The 16,144-nt window shown below is 28.6% G+C and overlaps 1 protein-coding gene across 1 annotated transcript in view; it reads right to left on the reverse strand.

Annotated features, from left to right (window-relative positions):
* LOC101511548 (aspartic proteinase CDR1-like) overlaps positions 1-862 on the reverse strand; it is a 12,862-nt gene extending 12,000 nt beyond the window's left edge. The window contains exons 1-2 of the mRNA XM_073363634.1: positions 385-862; positions 3-339 (exon numbers count right to left, since the gene is read on the reverse strand). Of these exons, the coding sequence (XP_073219735.1) occupies positions 3-339; positions 385-862 (815 nt within the window). The remainder of the gene's footprint in view (positions 1-2; positions 340-384) is intronic.
* Positions 863-16,144: the final 15,282 nt, after the last annotated feature.

Below are 16,144 nucleotides of genomic sequence, written 5' to 3' on the forward strand. Positions count from 1 at the left end.
ACGCTTCCAAGGTCAAATAGTAGAAAGTTTTTGGATCTTTACTCACTAAAGGAGTTGACACAGATCCATTACCTGAAACCACGGCTGCATCTCCAAAATTGAGTTTGCTTGTCGCACTTGAGTCACCCAATAATGGTACCAAACAGTAGGAGAACTTTCCACCAATTTTAGATCCCAATTGTGTTGTAAGAGACACAGATCCACCTCCAAGGCCAACTATACCAGAGCTTCTACCATCAAATGACACTGTATTTTGAGTCCCACATCCTATCACAGTTTTAGGAAATGAAACAGAATGACCAGTGGTGGAATCCAATGTAAGAGTCTCGAGACTAAGATCTCCTTGTGAATGTGATCGATCACCATACTGAATATTATATTGACAAGAATCTTGTTCAGTACAAGAAGTGTCTCTCAAAGATTGACATGTGTTAGAATTGCAAGGAATGTTTTTGTAACTTGATGATTTTGAAGGCTCAAACTTAGGAGTCGTTTGGTTGAAACATTCTTCACAAGGCTTACATTGAAGCCAAATAATGTCACTACCAGTATCAGCAATACCAAATAACTTAAATGGTGGGGTACCAACTGAATAAGTCATGAGATATGAACCTCCGTCGGGAATTACAGACGATTTAGGAGTATCAGTGAGTGAATCTTTGTAGAAATGATTAATACAACTAATGGACTGACGTACAGCATTGACCACAAGTTGGTATTTGGTTGCAGGTTGGTAGAAGGGTGATTTTAAAGAGTCGCGGTGGATAAGGTCAACACTAAAACCATTGTTTTGTGCATGGGAATGAAAAACAATGAAACAAAGGGAAAATAATAAAAGGATAAGAAAAGAATTTGTGTTCATCATTGTTATTAGGAGAGGTTTGATGTGAAAATATGATACCAGTGTCATATTCTTGAGTACCTTTTTATAAGAATCTTTGTGAGGTATTGTGTTGCTTGAAATGCATACAATTGAGAATACGCATTCTTAGGAAATAGAGACATTTTGGTCTAAAAAGTTTTGACTCCACGTCATTATTCATTTAAAAAAGAAAAATATTAAAATAAATATTCATTTTAATTAAAAGTAATTTCGAATGAGATTTTTAACAGATTTCAGTTAATGGTATATTTTCATTCCAGACATACAATTAGATTTCTTAATGGTATTAATTAATTGATGAAATCCAACAATAAATATTTTATTAAAAGAGTTCTGAGAATAAACTTCTCAGAATACATACCATTTTACAAAATATAATAATAATATACCTATTTTAAATTAATATAATGTAGTTGAAATTTTCAACAAAATTTTGTTATTGTAGTGGTATATTTTCAAATTTTTATCCTTACAATTACATTAAGAAATGGTATTAATTAATTGATGAAATCCAACAACAAAAGTTTTGCTATAAGAGTTTCATGAATAAACTTTTTAATTCAAATAACAAATAATAATATTATACATTTTTTAATTCCCTTATGACGATCAAGACATCAAATAAAAATTAATTGATAGAATCCGACATTTTTTTTGAGTTCAGTGAATAATCTTTTTAGCACAAATACCTTATAGTATATAACAATTCCAAAAGTGGTGTTAGAGTTGAATATTTAGGTAATACCATCAATTTTTAAAAATTAACAATGTCAAAACTAATTAAATTGACATATCATTAACAATATCGATTTTAAGGGGAGTAATGAATTTGACTCTATAAAAGTTAGTTTAACAAAACTTGGTGCAACTTTCCCTTTATATCTAAAATAACATCAATTTTAATTAAATATTTGGTGACAAGTATTTTTCACGTATATGATTTTTATAATCTAAAATGTTAGTGTAAAAGTGGTTTTAACTGCAATCTTCTAATTAATATTTTGATGATAAAAAAAAAAAGAAAAAGAAATAAGGAACAATTATCTTCCTAATTTTGCTAAGTGTGGATATTCATATTAAATTAGAAGTAAGTTAAAGATAACAATCTAAGTGTTTTTAACACAATGAATATTATTATCTAATCTAAGTGTTTTTAACACACTGAATATTATTATCTAATAAACAAGTAATTATATTTACTAATAGAGCAACTCACAAAGCGTTAGAAGCAAAAAGAAATATAAGTCACTTGTGTCAATTCAGACACAAATTAGACCTATTGTAAATCAACCCAATATCGGCAACAACTTTGTCACCCCTAAGAAATACTCGAAGAGGTACAATACACTCATGAACCTCAACGACAAGCTTCCATAAAGTTGACGAAGGGTTCAAATGATGGTAGCCTGGAGAGGCTATAGAAGAATACTCTAAGCCTGAAAAGGCAAAGTAAATAATACGTGTATGCTACTATTTAAAATAGTAGATTAAGTCATCGAATGTACTAAGATAAAATATCTCTATTTCCCTTATCTTAGTTCTTTATGAATCAACCTTATTCTTACTAAACCTAATTTAAAAGAGTAAGTTCAACATTTTGATATAGAACATTTCTTGTGAAACAATCGAAGCATCATTCAAAAATGGTGAAATATAATTCAAACCCCCATTTCTTGAGTTTTTCAGCACCTTCGTAAACAACTGTCAAGATGTCGAAAACATATTGAAGAGGAAGCATGTGTTGAGAGTAATATGTCTAAATATCTTTAGATAATTTTATTTACAATTAAGGAACTTTTCTAACAAAAAATTATCCACATAGATTAGGCATGCGCATGTTGTGTTATATTTTGAGTAATTTTATTAACACTAGAGAGAAACAATGGAGAATTTATGCACATTTCAAGATACATACTTGATTAATATGTAATGAAAAATTCAAGGAGTCATTTGCAATCTTCTTTCATTCATTCACACTTTCATCATATTTCAAGGTACATACTTGTTTATATATATCCTACAAATTTGATATGATAAGATCTAAATCTATTTCACATCATCAATCAATCAAATAGTAAAGTTATAAATAATGTGAACTTAATTTTTGTAGCTATTTTATTAATGAAAAATTTGATCAATGATATTATATTCTTTAATAGTAACCATTGACATTTTAACAATTATTCAATACTTTATCAGCAATTTATGTTTTTGTACAATTAATAAAAAATAAAAAAATTAATACTACAGTTCAATAAATAAAGACATATATAACAATAATTCTATACATAATTTGAAAAATTGATTACTTTAATGCTATTAATTAATTTATTGTTAAATTAAATCAATAAGTTTATTGAATGTAAGTTACATTAACATACATAAAAAATATCAATAAATTTATACAAAAGGTTAAAGTTTATTGAATGTTAAATTAAGTCATAATAATTGACAAAATAAAAAATTTCAAAAATACCCATAAATTGACATGCATGTCTGAAAGTACTAATAGGAGCTTATGGAGATAAAAAATACATAAAAATAAAAAAAGTACTAATATGTGCTTATTCAATGCTAATATTAATATTCATTCACAAAATAATAATTACATGTTCATTATCATTATTAATAGATAAAATGTGTTATTTATAGTCAAAACATATTATATCTTCTTAATATAAATATAATCGTTGTAATTCATTATCTAATAGACGTCCATAAAGTATCAACTAAGTTACACTAACATACATAAAAAATATCAACAAATTTATACAAAACGTTAAAGTTTATTGAAGGTTAAGTTAAATCAATAAAAAAAAATGGAATGCTAAAAGTTAAAACAATTGATGATATTAAAAAAATTCAAAAATATCCATAAATTCACACGCATGTCTAAAAGTCCATGGATATAAAAAAATTTCTAGTAGGAGATCTAGACTCTACAGTTGAAACCCTAAAAACTAACATAACTTCTAGTATTTGCTTATCTGAAAAAATTATTATATATTTCAATTAAGAAATCATAAACTCATTTATTCATGTAAAAGTAATATATATTGTTCAACCATATTTCTATTTTCACAATTAAAAATAATGGAGGCGGTACTTATCTCCAGGGTATCGGGCTATAATCCCTTAATGACTGGGGTGTTACAAGGTACAACAACACTCATAAACATCAACGACAAGCTTCCATAAAGTTGATGAAGGGTTCAAATGATGGCAGTTTGGAGAGGCTAGAGAAGAATATTCTAAGCGAAGAATTAGAGTAAATAATACTAGGATGCTACTATTTAAAAAAGTGGATTAAGACGTCAAACAAAATCTCTTTGTTTCCATTATCTTAGTTCTTTATGAATCAACCTTATTCTTAGTAAACTTAATTTAAAATAGTAAGTTCAACCTTTTTATAAAGAACATTTCTTATGAAGAAATTTAAGTATCTTTCAAAAATAGTGAAATACAATTGAAACCCTTATTTCTAGAGTTTTTCAGCACCTTCATAAACAGCTGCAAAGATGTCGAAAACGTGTTGAAGAGGAGGCTGGTGTTAAGAATAATAAGTCTAAAAACCTTTAGATGATTTTATTTACATTTACATTGTGATTTAAATTTAAATATATTTAAGATCTAGAATAAGATATCATTATAATATTAATTTATATTTTTGTTTAGAATATGTTTAGGATTTATTCCTAATTTTAAGAATTTGATATGTTTTTTATAATTCAATTTACATTTATATATCGTGTGATGAATAATAATTTAGAATACAAGATTTCACACAAAAAGAAGATACTTCTACATACAAATTATATCTTATATAAATCTTCTTTTTCAAATAAAAAAAAAAAAACCATTGAGGGTAGCCTCTATTTTGATCATGTTGGATATTAATCTAATCACAAGTTATGCTTTGCTGCAATCATGTTCTAGTGCATAAATTGATACACTCATGAGCATGTATATATTAGGATTGTAACATCTCATTTTTTGAGACATCATTCAGAAATACTAAGTTTAAAATGCATTCTATTTTTTTTTAAATGTTTTAATTCTTGTACAAACAAAATACTAAATCACGCATAAATTTAAACTATCAATCATTAATTAATTAAAAGTTATCAAGTTTTATGATTCAAAGATGTCATGCCAAAATAGAAAAGTAATAAATGGTATGGACTAAAGTCTACCATAAATAAAGTCGCTAAAGCAAATGGAGTGATACCCTTACCGTTACCAAAGTTGTTTATAATTACGCTTCACAAACTCTTGTCTCACTTGTTTCACACCTTCAAATAAGTAATAATTATTTTAGTATTTAATGGTATTTCAACTACTAACTCCTATTCAAATAAAGTTTGTGTTTAATTTAAGATTTAGACAAACTCCCTTATAACAACCAAATTATTATTATTATTATTATTATTATTATTATTATTATTATTATTATTATTATTATTATTATTATTATTATTATTTCATAAATCAGCATCCACACAAATGTCTCATAAAAATCACAACCTTAACTTTGTAACAACAACAACTTCATTTTTAAAATTATTCATCATCTTAAACATTTACTAAAATTAGTTTTTTTGACCAATAACAACAATAACAACTTTACCGTAAAAATTAATTTTCTTTCAAGAATATCAATAAAGGGTTTTGTTTTACTAATAATAATAGTAGTTAGATAAAGTTAATATGATCATAGTTAAAGAATTCTTACTTGAGGAGATGAAACGCTAACTCCTTTAGAGGTTTTCTTGAATTTCTTCTTTTTTTTTTCTTTCTCCTAAGCACTTTCTTTCTTTTCTTTTTTGTTTTGTTTTCTTACGACACTATCATTAGCTTCACGGGGTAGGTTATACCCTCTTAAACTCATTTCTGGCATCGTATGACTTCTCAAATCCTTGATGTATAATGCTCCTAAATTTACTTCACTATACTCCAATTTGTTAGCTTTCTAAAAATGTAAAAAAAAACATACTCGAATAAGGATCTCAACTTCACCATAACTCTCCAACAGTCGTGTTCTCTTGATGATATGAAACTTTCTTCTACATATAGATTCACTAATAATTTCTCCACAACGTCCCGTGGCATCCCTAGACCTTGTGTCTCTTCGTAAACAACATCTATTAAACTTCAGTACAAGCTTCAACTATCCAATATGGTTATCCAACACTTGTCACTATGATCCTTCTTACTATCAACAAGTTATTTAGGTGGTCGGTCCCACAACTAGCTATCAAGCAATATCCAACCAAAATGTGGTATAGACTAACCTCCTTTCATTTTTAGTATTCCTTAATTGGTCATCTTAACAAAGTTATGAGTGTAAAAATGCTCAAGTTTACTTTCTCCTTCAAAAATCCATTAGGGTCCACATGATACGAATAAATGGAAAGATTAATACATATAAACTACAATTAAATCCTCTAGAAAAATTTGGTTTCAACTTCATAATTTTTTTTTTGTAATTTAACTAATAACATATAAATAATTTATGCATCTAGATGGTTCTACATCATGAAATTGTATGTCATGTCTTTTAAAATCTATTGACTTGCCATTTTTTAATTAAAAAATATGAGGGAAAGACAACAAATATTGGATTTTAAAATAAGGGCATCAATGAATAAATGGAATGATTAATACATATAAACTACAATTAAATCCTCTAGAAAAATTTGGTTTCAACTTCATAAAAAAAATGTAATTTAACTAATAACATATAAATAATTTATGCATCTAGATGGTTCTACATCATGAAATTGTATGTCATGTCTTTTAAAATCTATTGACTTGCCATTTTTTAATTAAAAAATATGAGGGAAAGACAACAAATATTGGATTTTAAAATAAGGGCATCAATTTTGCGAATTGATAAAAATTAGGGGATCAAAATTGCAATTAAGATCTTTTATTTATCATGACTTTCTCATGTAGTGATTATAAAATGTCTTCTTTACTATTTGGTTTGTAGATGATTTAGGTCCCCTCAATGTAAGACTGTTATTATTGTTGCTATTGTCAACTTAATTGATGTGGTTTGATTTTGCAGAAATACAAAGAGGTTTGACAAGAAGTTGATTTGTTGGAAGTTAGTCTCTCATATTATCTGTTCCAATACTTCTCTAACCGAAAACCACTCAACTAGTACCTACTTTTCTTCCATGCATGAATTTTTTATCCTAAAAGCTTTTGCTATAGTTATTCATGTTGCTAATGTTCCTTAAATTAAAGAGGTTATTTGGCACCCTCCTATCATATGTTGGATCAAATGCATTATCGACAGCATATCAATAGGTTGTCTTGGACCATTTGTTTGTGGGGGCATATTTAGAGATAGTAATGTTGTTGTGGTGGGTTGTTTTTCTCAAAACTTAAACATCTCCATTGTTTTTCATGTGAAACTCATTGGGGCTATGCATGCAATTGAGATAGTTTTTAAAAAGGTTTGGCTATCTATTTGGTTAGAAACTAACTCTAAATTGATAACTCTTGCTTTTAAAAATCATGACATTGTTCCTTAGATGTTAAGAAATAAGATGACTTTATTTGGTGGGATATTTTTCCTTCTTGCCTTTTTGAGTCTGATAATCGTAATAGGTTAGGGCTTCTTGTTTATCACTTTGGCTAATATTTTTGAAGGGCTAAGAATTTAATTTGATGTGTACTCTTTTTTCCCTTTACCGAATTTTTTTTCCTTTGGATTTTCTTGTAAGGTTTTTAATAAGGTCGATGTTATTTTTGCCCTTGAATATTTACGTTAGATTTTGGCTTAATCTCCAATTATTTTGTATCATTTCATTTTTCTCATTGAACATATACTTTTATGGTGTTGCAAATGATATGTAATTGTCTTAAGATACCAACATAATTGGGATGTCTTGACATTTACATTATGCTTTTGTACTGTTTTATTCGACTAAAAAAAAGTTGTTATAAAATTTTAAGTAAAATTATGGATGAGATATCTAAATAATTGAAGAAAAAGAGCTAAAAAGTATCATTGTTGAATTCGATTTTAATTATTATTACTCGGAAGTTCTTCGTTAGACCACCTTTATTAGTGGTCCAATGTTGATCAATACTTAAAAATCATCAAAAATTCTAACGACAATCGATAATACTATTAAAAAATAATAGCTCGTATAACCCTAATTATCTTTATGAATAAGTTGTTGACCCAATTAATATTAATTTAATAAGAGATACATATTAAATTTTTGGTATTTTTATTAAACCAATACTATTTACGTCAATATCTTAGTCACAAAAATGAAGACAATAATTAATATTTATGTCTAAGACACAATGTCTATGATCATTAAAGTCTTAAATATTTTTAAATATTTTTCTAATTTTTAACTTTTATATTTTTCTAATTATTTTTCTAAGTTATAGTTTTTATAGACAACCAAACAAAGTGGATTTGTATCTTTTAGGAACATTACCAAAACTAAAGGGGATTTTTGTAAAATTGTAAGTAGACGCTATATTAAAAGCATAAATACTTCTAAAATAATAAAATATCCATACAAGATACTTTATCGGTATTGATATGGACATCAAATTTGTGGATACTTTATTTATTTATTATTTTATTGCGAGAAAAATTGGTGATTTTTTTATATATTAACATCATATTATTTGTGTATTTGAATTAATTTATTGTTGCAATCAAATATAATTTTATTTTTCAATTTCTTATTGAAATTTTGTATCGTAATTTGAATTATTTAATTATCTCAATTAAATTATATATAAAAATCATGTTTTTCATGACGTACTCACACTTTAATTTTCTTAAAATATTGTATCTTATAATCGTATGGCATCGGTGCGTATTATATAAATTAAACACCCATATGTTAAGGTGTTTTATAAGCAATTCTGTTAAAAGGAAATTTGGCTCACGAATAATTTAGTAAAAGTTAACAAAGAAATTTAATACGGGCAACAAAAAACATAAGAAAAATATGTGCATTTCAAGGAGAATTTATGTACATTTTAAGGTACATACTTGATTAATATGTAATGAAAAATTCAAGTAGTCATTTACAATATTCTTTCATTCTTTCACATTTTCACCATATTTTTACTATTAACTTATTATTCTATCTCATGTCTTCTATTAACGTATTATTTTTATTTTTAATGTGATATTTTCTTGATGGAATGTTTGTGTAATGATATGGTTCTATTATGATTGTTTGCGTGTTCTTCTTACTTGTATTATACTGTTATCATGATTTCGAAACTCACCTCCTTCGTTGTTTGTGCTTGACTGGCTTGGCCATGCGTTTGCGAAATCACATTTGTTACAGGTTAATGAATCTTGAAGTTCCAGTTTGGGAGGAACCATGCGCTGATAGGTGATATAGGGAATAAGGGTTTAAAATTGTATTTTACTTATTTAATTTAAAACGAATTTTTGTAGGAAAATCTTAGAAGTCCTAGTAAGTTTTTAAATTAAATCAAGTAATAATACTTAAATCAAGCTTATTGAGATTACACTATTTTAATAGAGAAAATAAGTTTAAAGTGTTCCTTTTGATTTTTGAGAAACGTGATATCCTAAGTTAAAAATAAAAGTTTTTATTTTCTTGGTAACATATTTTTAATTATCCGCTGCAAAATTTATAGGAATATGATATAATTTATTATTTATATTATTTTGGAGTTTATGGTGTAACACATTTCAAGGTACATACTTGATTAATATGTAATGAAAAATTCAAGTAGTCATTTGCAATCTTCTTTCATTCCTTCACATTTTCACCATATTTTTGCTATTAACGTATTATTCTACCTCATGTCTTCAAATTATAAGGAAAGTTGTTTATATATTTTCTACAAATTTAATATGATAAGATCTAAATCTATTTAACACCATCAATCAATCAAATAGTAAAATTATAAATAATGTGAACTTAATTTTTGTAGCTATTTTATTAATGAAAAAGTAGATCAATGATATAATATTCTTTAACACTAAACATTGAAATTTCAACAATTATTGAGTAAGTTATCCACAATTAAAGTTTTATAAAATTACTCAAAATAAAAATATTAATATTACATTTCAACAAATAAAGACATATATAACAACAATTCTATACATAATTTGAAAAATTGATTACTCTTAATGCTATGAATTTATTTATTGATAAATGAGGTTATGTTAATTTTAATCTTTCTTCCCAAAATATTAAAGTTCATTGAATGTTAAATTAATTCATAAAATTAAATCAATAAGTTTATTAAATGTAAGTTAGACTAACAAACATAAAAAATATCAATAAATTTATACAAAAAGTTAAAGTTTATTAAATGTAAAATTAAATCATAATAATTGACAACATTAAAAAGTTCAAAAATATTTTACACGCATTTCTGAAAGTTCTAATAGTTAAAGTATTAATACTCATAAATTCACCTGCATGTCTGAAAGTTCTAATATGAGCTTTTGGAGATAAATAAAAAATAAAAAGTTTTAATATGAGTTTATTCAATGTTAATTTTAATATTCCTTCCCAAAACATTAAAGTTTATTGAAGGTTAAGTTAAATCTATAAGAAAAAAAAATAGAATGCTAAAAGTCAAAACAATTGAAGATATTAAAAAAATTCAAAAATATCCATAAATTCACACGCATGTCTGAAAGCCCATGGATATAAAAAAAAAATCTAATAGGAGATCTAGACTCTAGAGTTGAAACCCTAAAAACTAACATAACTTATACCATTTGCTTATCTGAAAAATTTATTATATAATTCAATTAAGAAATCATAAACTCATATATTCATATAAAAGTAATATATATTGTTCAACCATATTTCTATTTGCACAATTCACTACGCCAAAAATGACATTTTATAGCGCGCATTTTACAGCGCTTACTAAATACAAGCGTTGTTGTAAGTATATTTTAAAAATAACGGAGCATATAACAACGCTTTTTTGACAAGCGTTGTGGCAAAAGCGCTGTTGTAGGGTCATGTAGCGTTTGCACATAATATTTACAAGGCTTTTACAGCCCTTTTACACAAGCGCTGTAAAATGAAGCGGCCTCACATAATGTTTTACAACGCTTTTTTGACAAGCGCTGTAAAAGACTTGCACTTTCAAATAATTAAATGATTTATTACAGCACTTTTTGTACAAGCGCACCTATTAGAGCGCTTTTGTTACAAGTGTTGTAAAGGTCACATAATTGAAGGACCTATTAGAGTGCTTATTCTACAAGCGCTGTAAAATCATTCACTTTAAATAAAAATCATTTACTTTAAATAAATAAAAATAAATTTACGAACCCTCATCACCTCTACTCTAGGAACTCTCATCTCCTCTACGTACTATGCGGCCATCTACTGCTCCTCCTTTAAAAAAAATTGGATATGTTATCTCAGGTACTGTATTTATTAATTTGTAGTTGTCACGAAAACTAATAAATTGTTACATAATAAATCTTTTCTTTTTGAAATATGTTGATGTGTTCTGTTTTGAAATCTTTTTTGTTTTGAAATTGTTACATAATAATGGACCTTGGTTTCCATTTTTCAATATTAGATATGTGTACTATATATTGGTATAATGTTATATGTAGCTTATTATTTTTGTAACTATATAGGTCATATAATATGGACCGGAAATGGATGATTGCCAATCGATTGTCAAAAGAGTATGAAAATGGAGTGAAGGAGTTTGTTGAGTTTGCAGTGAAGAATGCAAAAGATCCAAATAGAGTCGTTTGTCCTTGTTTAAAATGTTGTTTTGGAAAACGCGTTAGAGAAGATGAATTGGAAGGACATTTAGTATGGAATGGAATTGATCAAAGCTATACATGTTGGATAAGACATGGTGAGAAAAAAAAAAGGAAACATTAATTTTGAGAATGGTTCGACATATGCTTCAACTGACTTCGATATAGATACATATGAGCTGGACCGAGTTGAGGAGATTGCAAAACCAGTTGAAGAAGATCTTCGGGATTGTCCTAAAATGTTTGAGAGTTTGTTGAGTGATGCAGAGAAACCATTATATAATGGTTGTACTAAATTCACAAGACTGTCGACGATATTAAAGTTGTACCACTTAAAAGCGAGTAATGGATGGTCTGATAAAAGCTTCACAAAATTATTAACACTCTTAAAAGATATGTTGCCAGATGATAACGAACTTCCCACTCGAACCTACAAGGCTAACGTGGGTGGAGAAATGCATTCAATGGAAAATCAGAGGAAGGTAAAGCTCCTTTAGCACTGACTGGATATCAAATACTTGAAAAAGTACAAGGTTTGACCAATAAATTTGGCAAACCTTTTGCGGGAGAGTTGGTCAAAACTGGGTGAAAGAAAAATTCAATTTTATTTGAATTGCCATATTGGAAATCATTGTATATAAGAAATTTCCTCGATGTGTTGCATATTGAAAAAAATGTATTTGATAGTGTTATTGGTACGTTACTCAATATTCCAAGAAAGTCTCAAGATGGCATCAATGCAAGATTGGACTTGGTCGATATGGGAATAAGAAATGAATTGGGTCCCGTAAAGAAAGGAAATCGCAGATATCTACCTCCAGCCGCTCATACTCTATCTAGAAAGGAAAAAAAAATTATGTAAATTTCTACACGAAGTTAAAGTTCCAGAAGGATACTCTTCGAACATTAAAAATTTGGTTTGTATGAAAGACCTCAAGTTAAAAGGTTTGAAGACCCATGATTGTCATATTATAATGGAGCATTTGCTACCAATAGGTATACGTTCCATTTTACCTGAAAAAGTTCGACTAGCCTTAACTAGATTATGTTTCTTCTTCAGGGAAATTTGTAGTAAAGTGATCGACCCTCAGAAATTACCGACATTGCAGAGGGAAATTGTTGTTACTTTGTGTGAGCTTGAAATGTATTTCCCACCATCGTTTTTTGATATAATGGTTCACCTTACTGTTCATCTGGTTAAGGAGACACAACTTTGTGGGCCAGCTTATATGAGATGGATGTATCCGATAGAACGATATATGAAAATATTAAAAGGGTACGTAAAAAGTAGAAGTCGACCAGAAGGTTGTATTGCTGAACGATACATTGTTGAAGAGGCTGCTGAATTTTGTACTGAATATCTGTCCAATGTTGAATCCATAGGGCTTCCCATGTCTCGTCATTCGGGAAGACTATCAGGAGAAGGGATAACTGGAAGGAGACTACTGACTATATCAAGGACAGAATGGGAGCAGGCACAATTGTATGTTCTGCACAATGATGATGAGGTTCAACCGTATGTTACAATACACATTGATCAGTTATCTCGTTTGAACATGAATAGGAATCAAAATTGGATAACTCGAGAGCACAATCGAAGTTTTGTAACATGGTTAAAAAATCACATAATGTCAAAATTTGATATAGACCCCGGATCAATTTCAAATAGATTGAGGTGGCTAGCAAATGGTCCGAGCTTACATGTCTTTTCTTACACTGGTTATGTTATTAACGGCTACACATTTTATACCAAAGAACAAGATGATCAGACCACTATGCAAAATAGTGGAGTCACTCTCGTAGCTGAAGCGATGCATGTCTCAAGTGCAAAAGACAAAAACCCAATATATGCAAATCTATCATATTTTGGGGTTATCGAACGCATATGGGAGTTAGACTATACAATGTTTCGTGTTCCCATATTTGGTTGCAAGTGGGTCGATAATAATAATGGCGTTCGGATTGATGAGTCGGGGTTCTTGCTTGTCGATTTTAATAGGGTGGGATACAAAGACGAGTCTTTTATTTTAGCGTCGCAAGCTCAACAAGTGTTTTATGTCACTAATGTTGCTGATGATAAATGGTATGTTGTCCTATCGACCAATAAAATAAGTGATGATAACAATAATGATGAAGATGTTGGTAATGATCTTTTATTTGCAACATCACAACCACATGAAATTGATTCAACTAATGATGGTTTATATCTTAGAGATGATCATGATGAGGGAATTTGGATTAATCCATCGTTTCGTATTGTTAATAATGGACAAACAAATGTGAATCCCACCAAGAAAAGAAGAAGGGCATCTTAAAGTACATGTTTAATTGTTTTATATAAGCCATGTAATTTGAACTGAGTTCATGTGATTTATTTGTTTGAACATGTTTAATTGTTTTATATAAGCAGCCATGTATTTGATTTTCTGCTTATACTTATTTAGTGCTTATATTTAGCTTGATCTTAGTGTTTTATACTAAGTTCATGTAATTTAATATAAAATAGTAATTTACATGAACTGAACTGAATATAAACTAGTCATTTACATGAACTGAACTAAACTGAAAAAAAAAATCCAAATATAGGTAATTTACATGAACTAAACTGAATATAAACTAAGGAGGTCACAAAGCTTTGTTTTATACCAAGTTATTTGAAAAGCGCTGTAAAAGGCCTTTAAAAAACACAGTCATATAACATAAGAAAACAAAGGTCTTTTACAGCGCTTATTCTACAAGCGTTGTAAAAGAGCCTTTTAAAAATAAAATAAAGAGGCCTTTTAGAGCGCTTATTTGAAAAAGCGTTGTAAAAGGCTTAGGTCTTTAAGAGCGCATTTACTACAAGCGCTTTAAAAGGTTAGGTCTTTTATAGCGCTTTTCCAACAAGCGCTGTAAAAGGCTTCTAGAAAGCGTTGTAATAGGGTTTTATATATAACAGTAAACCGCTTCAGGTACTGCGCATTTCTCCTACGAACCCTACGTATTTCGTTTACATATTTCGTCTCACTATTCAGGTACTGATGTTATTAATTTTTTGTTATCACTAAAATGCATGTTGGACTTATACTGATACGTGCTTAGACTACTACATGTTGAACTTGTTGAAGTTATACTGAACTGCATGTTGAACTTGTTGTAGATAAATGGATTCTAACAAGGCTTTGGATTGTCAAAATGAAGAAGTTGTCAACACCAAGACTTAAGAAAATGAAGTCAAACATAGTGCAACCATAATGCAAAAGGTCATAAAAGCAAGGAGCATTGGGATAAAATTTGAGGTATACTATACTCTGTTTGCTGTTTATTTTTTATCTTTTTTGAAAGCATGTACTTACTATATGAGTTTATTAGGTTGGATGGAATGCGAATGGTCAGTCAATCGGTCCCAACAGCTCCATGTTTGTAAGTTACATCGGGGCTATTGTTCGTCAAAATATCCCCATTACAATTGATGATTGGAGAGATAAGGCGTTGAAGGATGCGAAAGATATATTGTGGAATTATATACTTGTAACTTTTTTGATCTAATCTTTTGTCATTTATAATTTTTTCCATTGAAATACTTTACTTAAACTATATCTTTATTTCGTTTGCAGACTGCTTTTGTTCATGATGAGGTGAGAAAGAATTACGTCTTGAGAGTTGCCGGGAAAATACACTGGGGTTTTAGATCTCACCTCTCAAAATTTCTATCTAAAAGATAGTGAGAAAATATGAATGTTGAAGCTCCAAGAATATATAAACATTATATATCAAATGAAGAATAGAGTGCATTTGTATCAAAACGTTCCGACCCCGCGTTTGTGGTAAGTTATTAATTTATTAGCATTTGTGTTTTATTATTCATATTCATAGCGTATTTTAAATTTTTACACGATTGTTATTTTTTTATATAGAATATAAGTAAGGAAAATCGCGAGAGGGCAAGAAATCCGACGCACCCATACAAAAAATCACGTATGGGATATGCACGTCTAGAGCAAAAACTTGTAAGTAATTAAACATCACTTTTATATAATGAAGGAATTTGTATTATAAACTATAGTTTCTAAATAATATTTTGTTTATGATCTTAACGAATAGCGACAAGACACCCAATTCGATCAACCGTTGGGTCGTCATATCTTGTGGAAGGAAGCTCGTGTAAATAAGGACGGAGTGGTTAATAACGATAGAACTTTGTGTAAGTTTATTATCAATTTAATATTTTTTAATATTGTATTTTATCACTTTAATATTTTTTAATATTTTATTTTAAAAATGATATTGAACTTATCTTTTTAATCCTACATGTATTTTAGGAGAATATCGAACAAAATTCGGAAAATCAAGAGCGCAACAAACTAGTTGCAGGGACATTCTGGGTAAAGTGTTTAATGTTCCTGAATATTTTGGTCGCGTGAAGGGGAAAGGATTTGGCGTAACTCCTAAAAGCTATTTTTCACAAGAGAAGCGCCAAAATCCATCCAATGAGGAAGTACTAG

This window comes from Cicer arietinum, chromosome 7 (assembly GCF_000331145.2).
Source record: "Cicer arietinum cultivar CDC Frontier isolate Library 1 chromosome 7, Cicar.CDCFrontier_v2.0, whole genome shotgun sequence".
In the NCBI taxonomy this organism is placed as follows: domain Eukaryota; kingdom Viridiplantae; phylum Streptophyta; class Magnoliopsida; order Fabales; family Fabaceae; genus Cicer; species Cicer arietinum.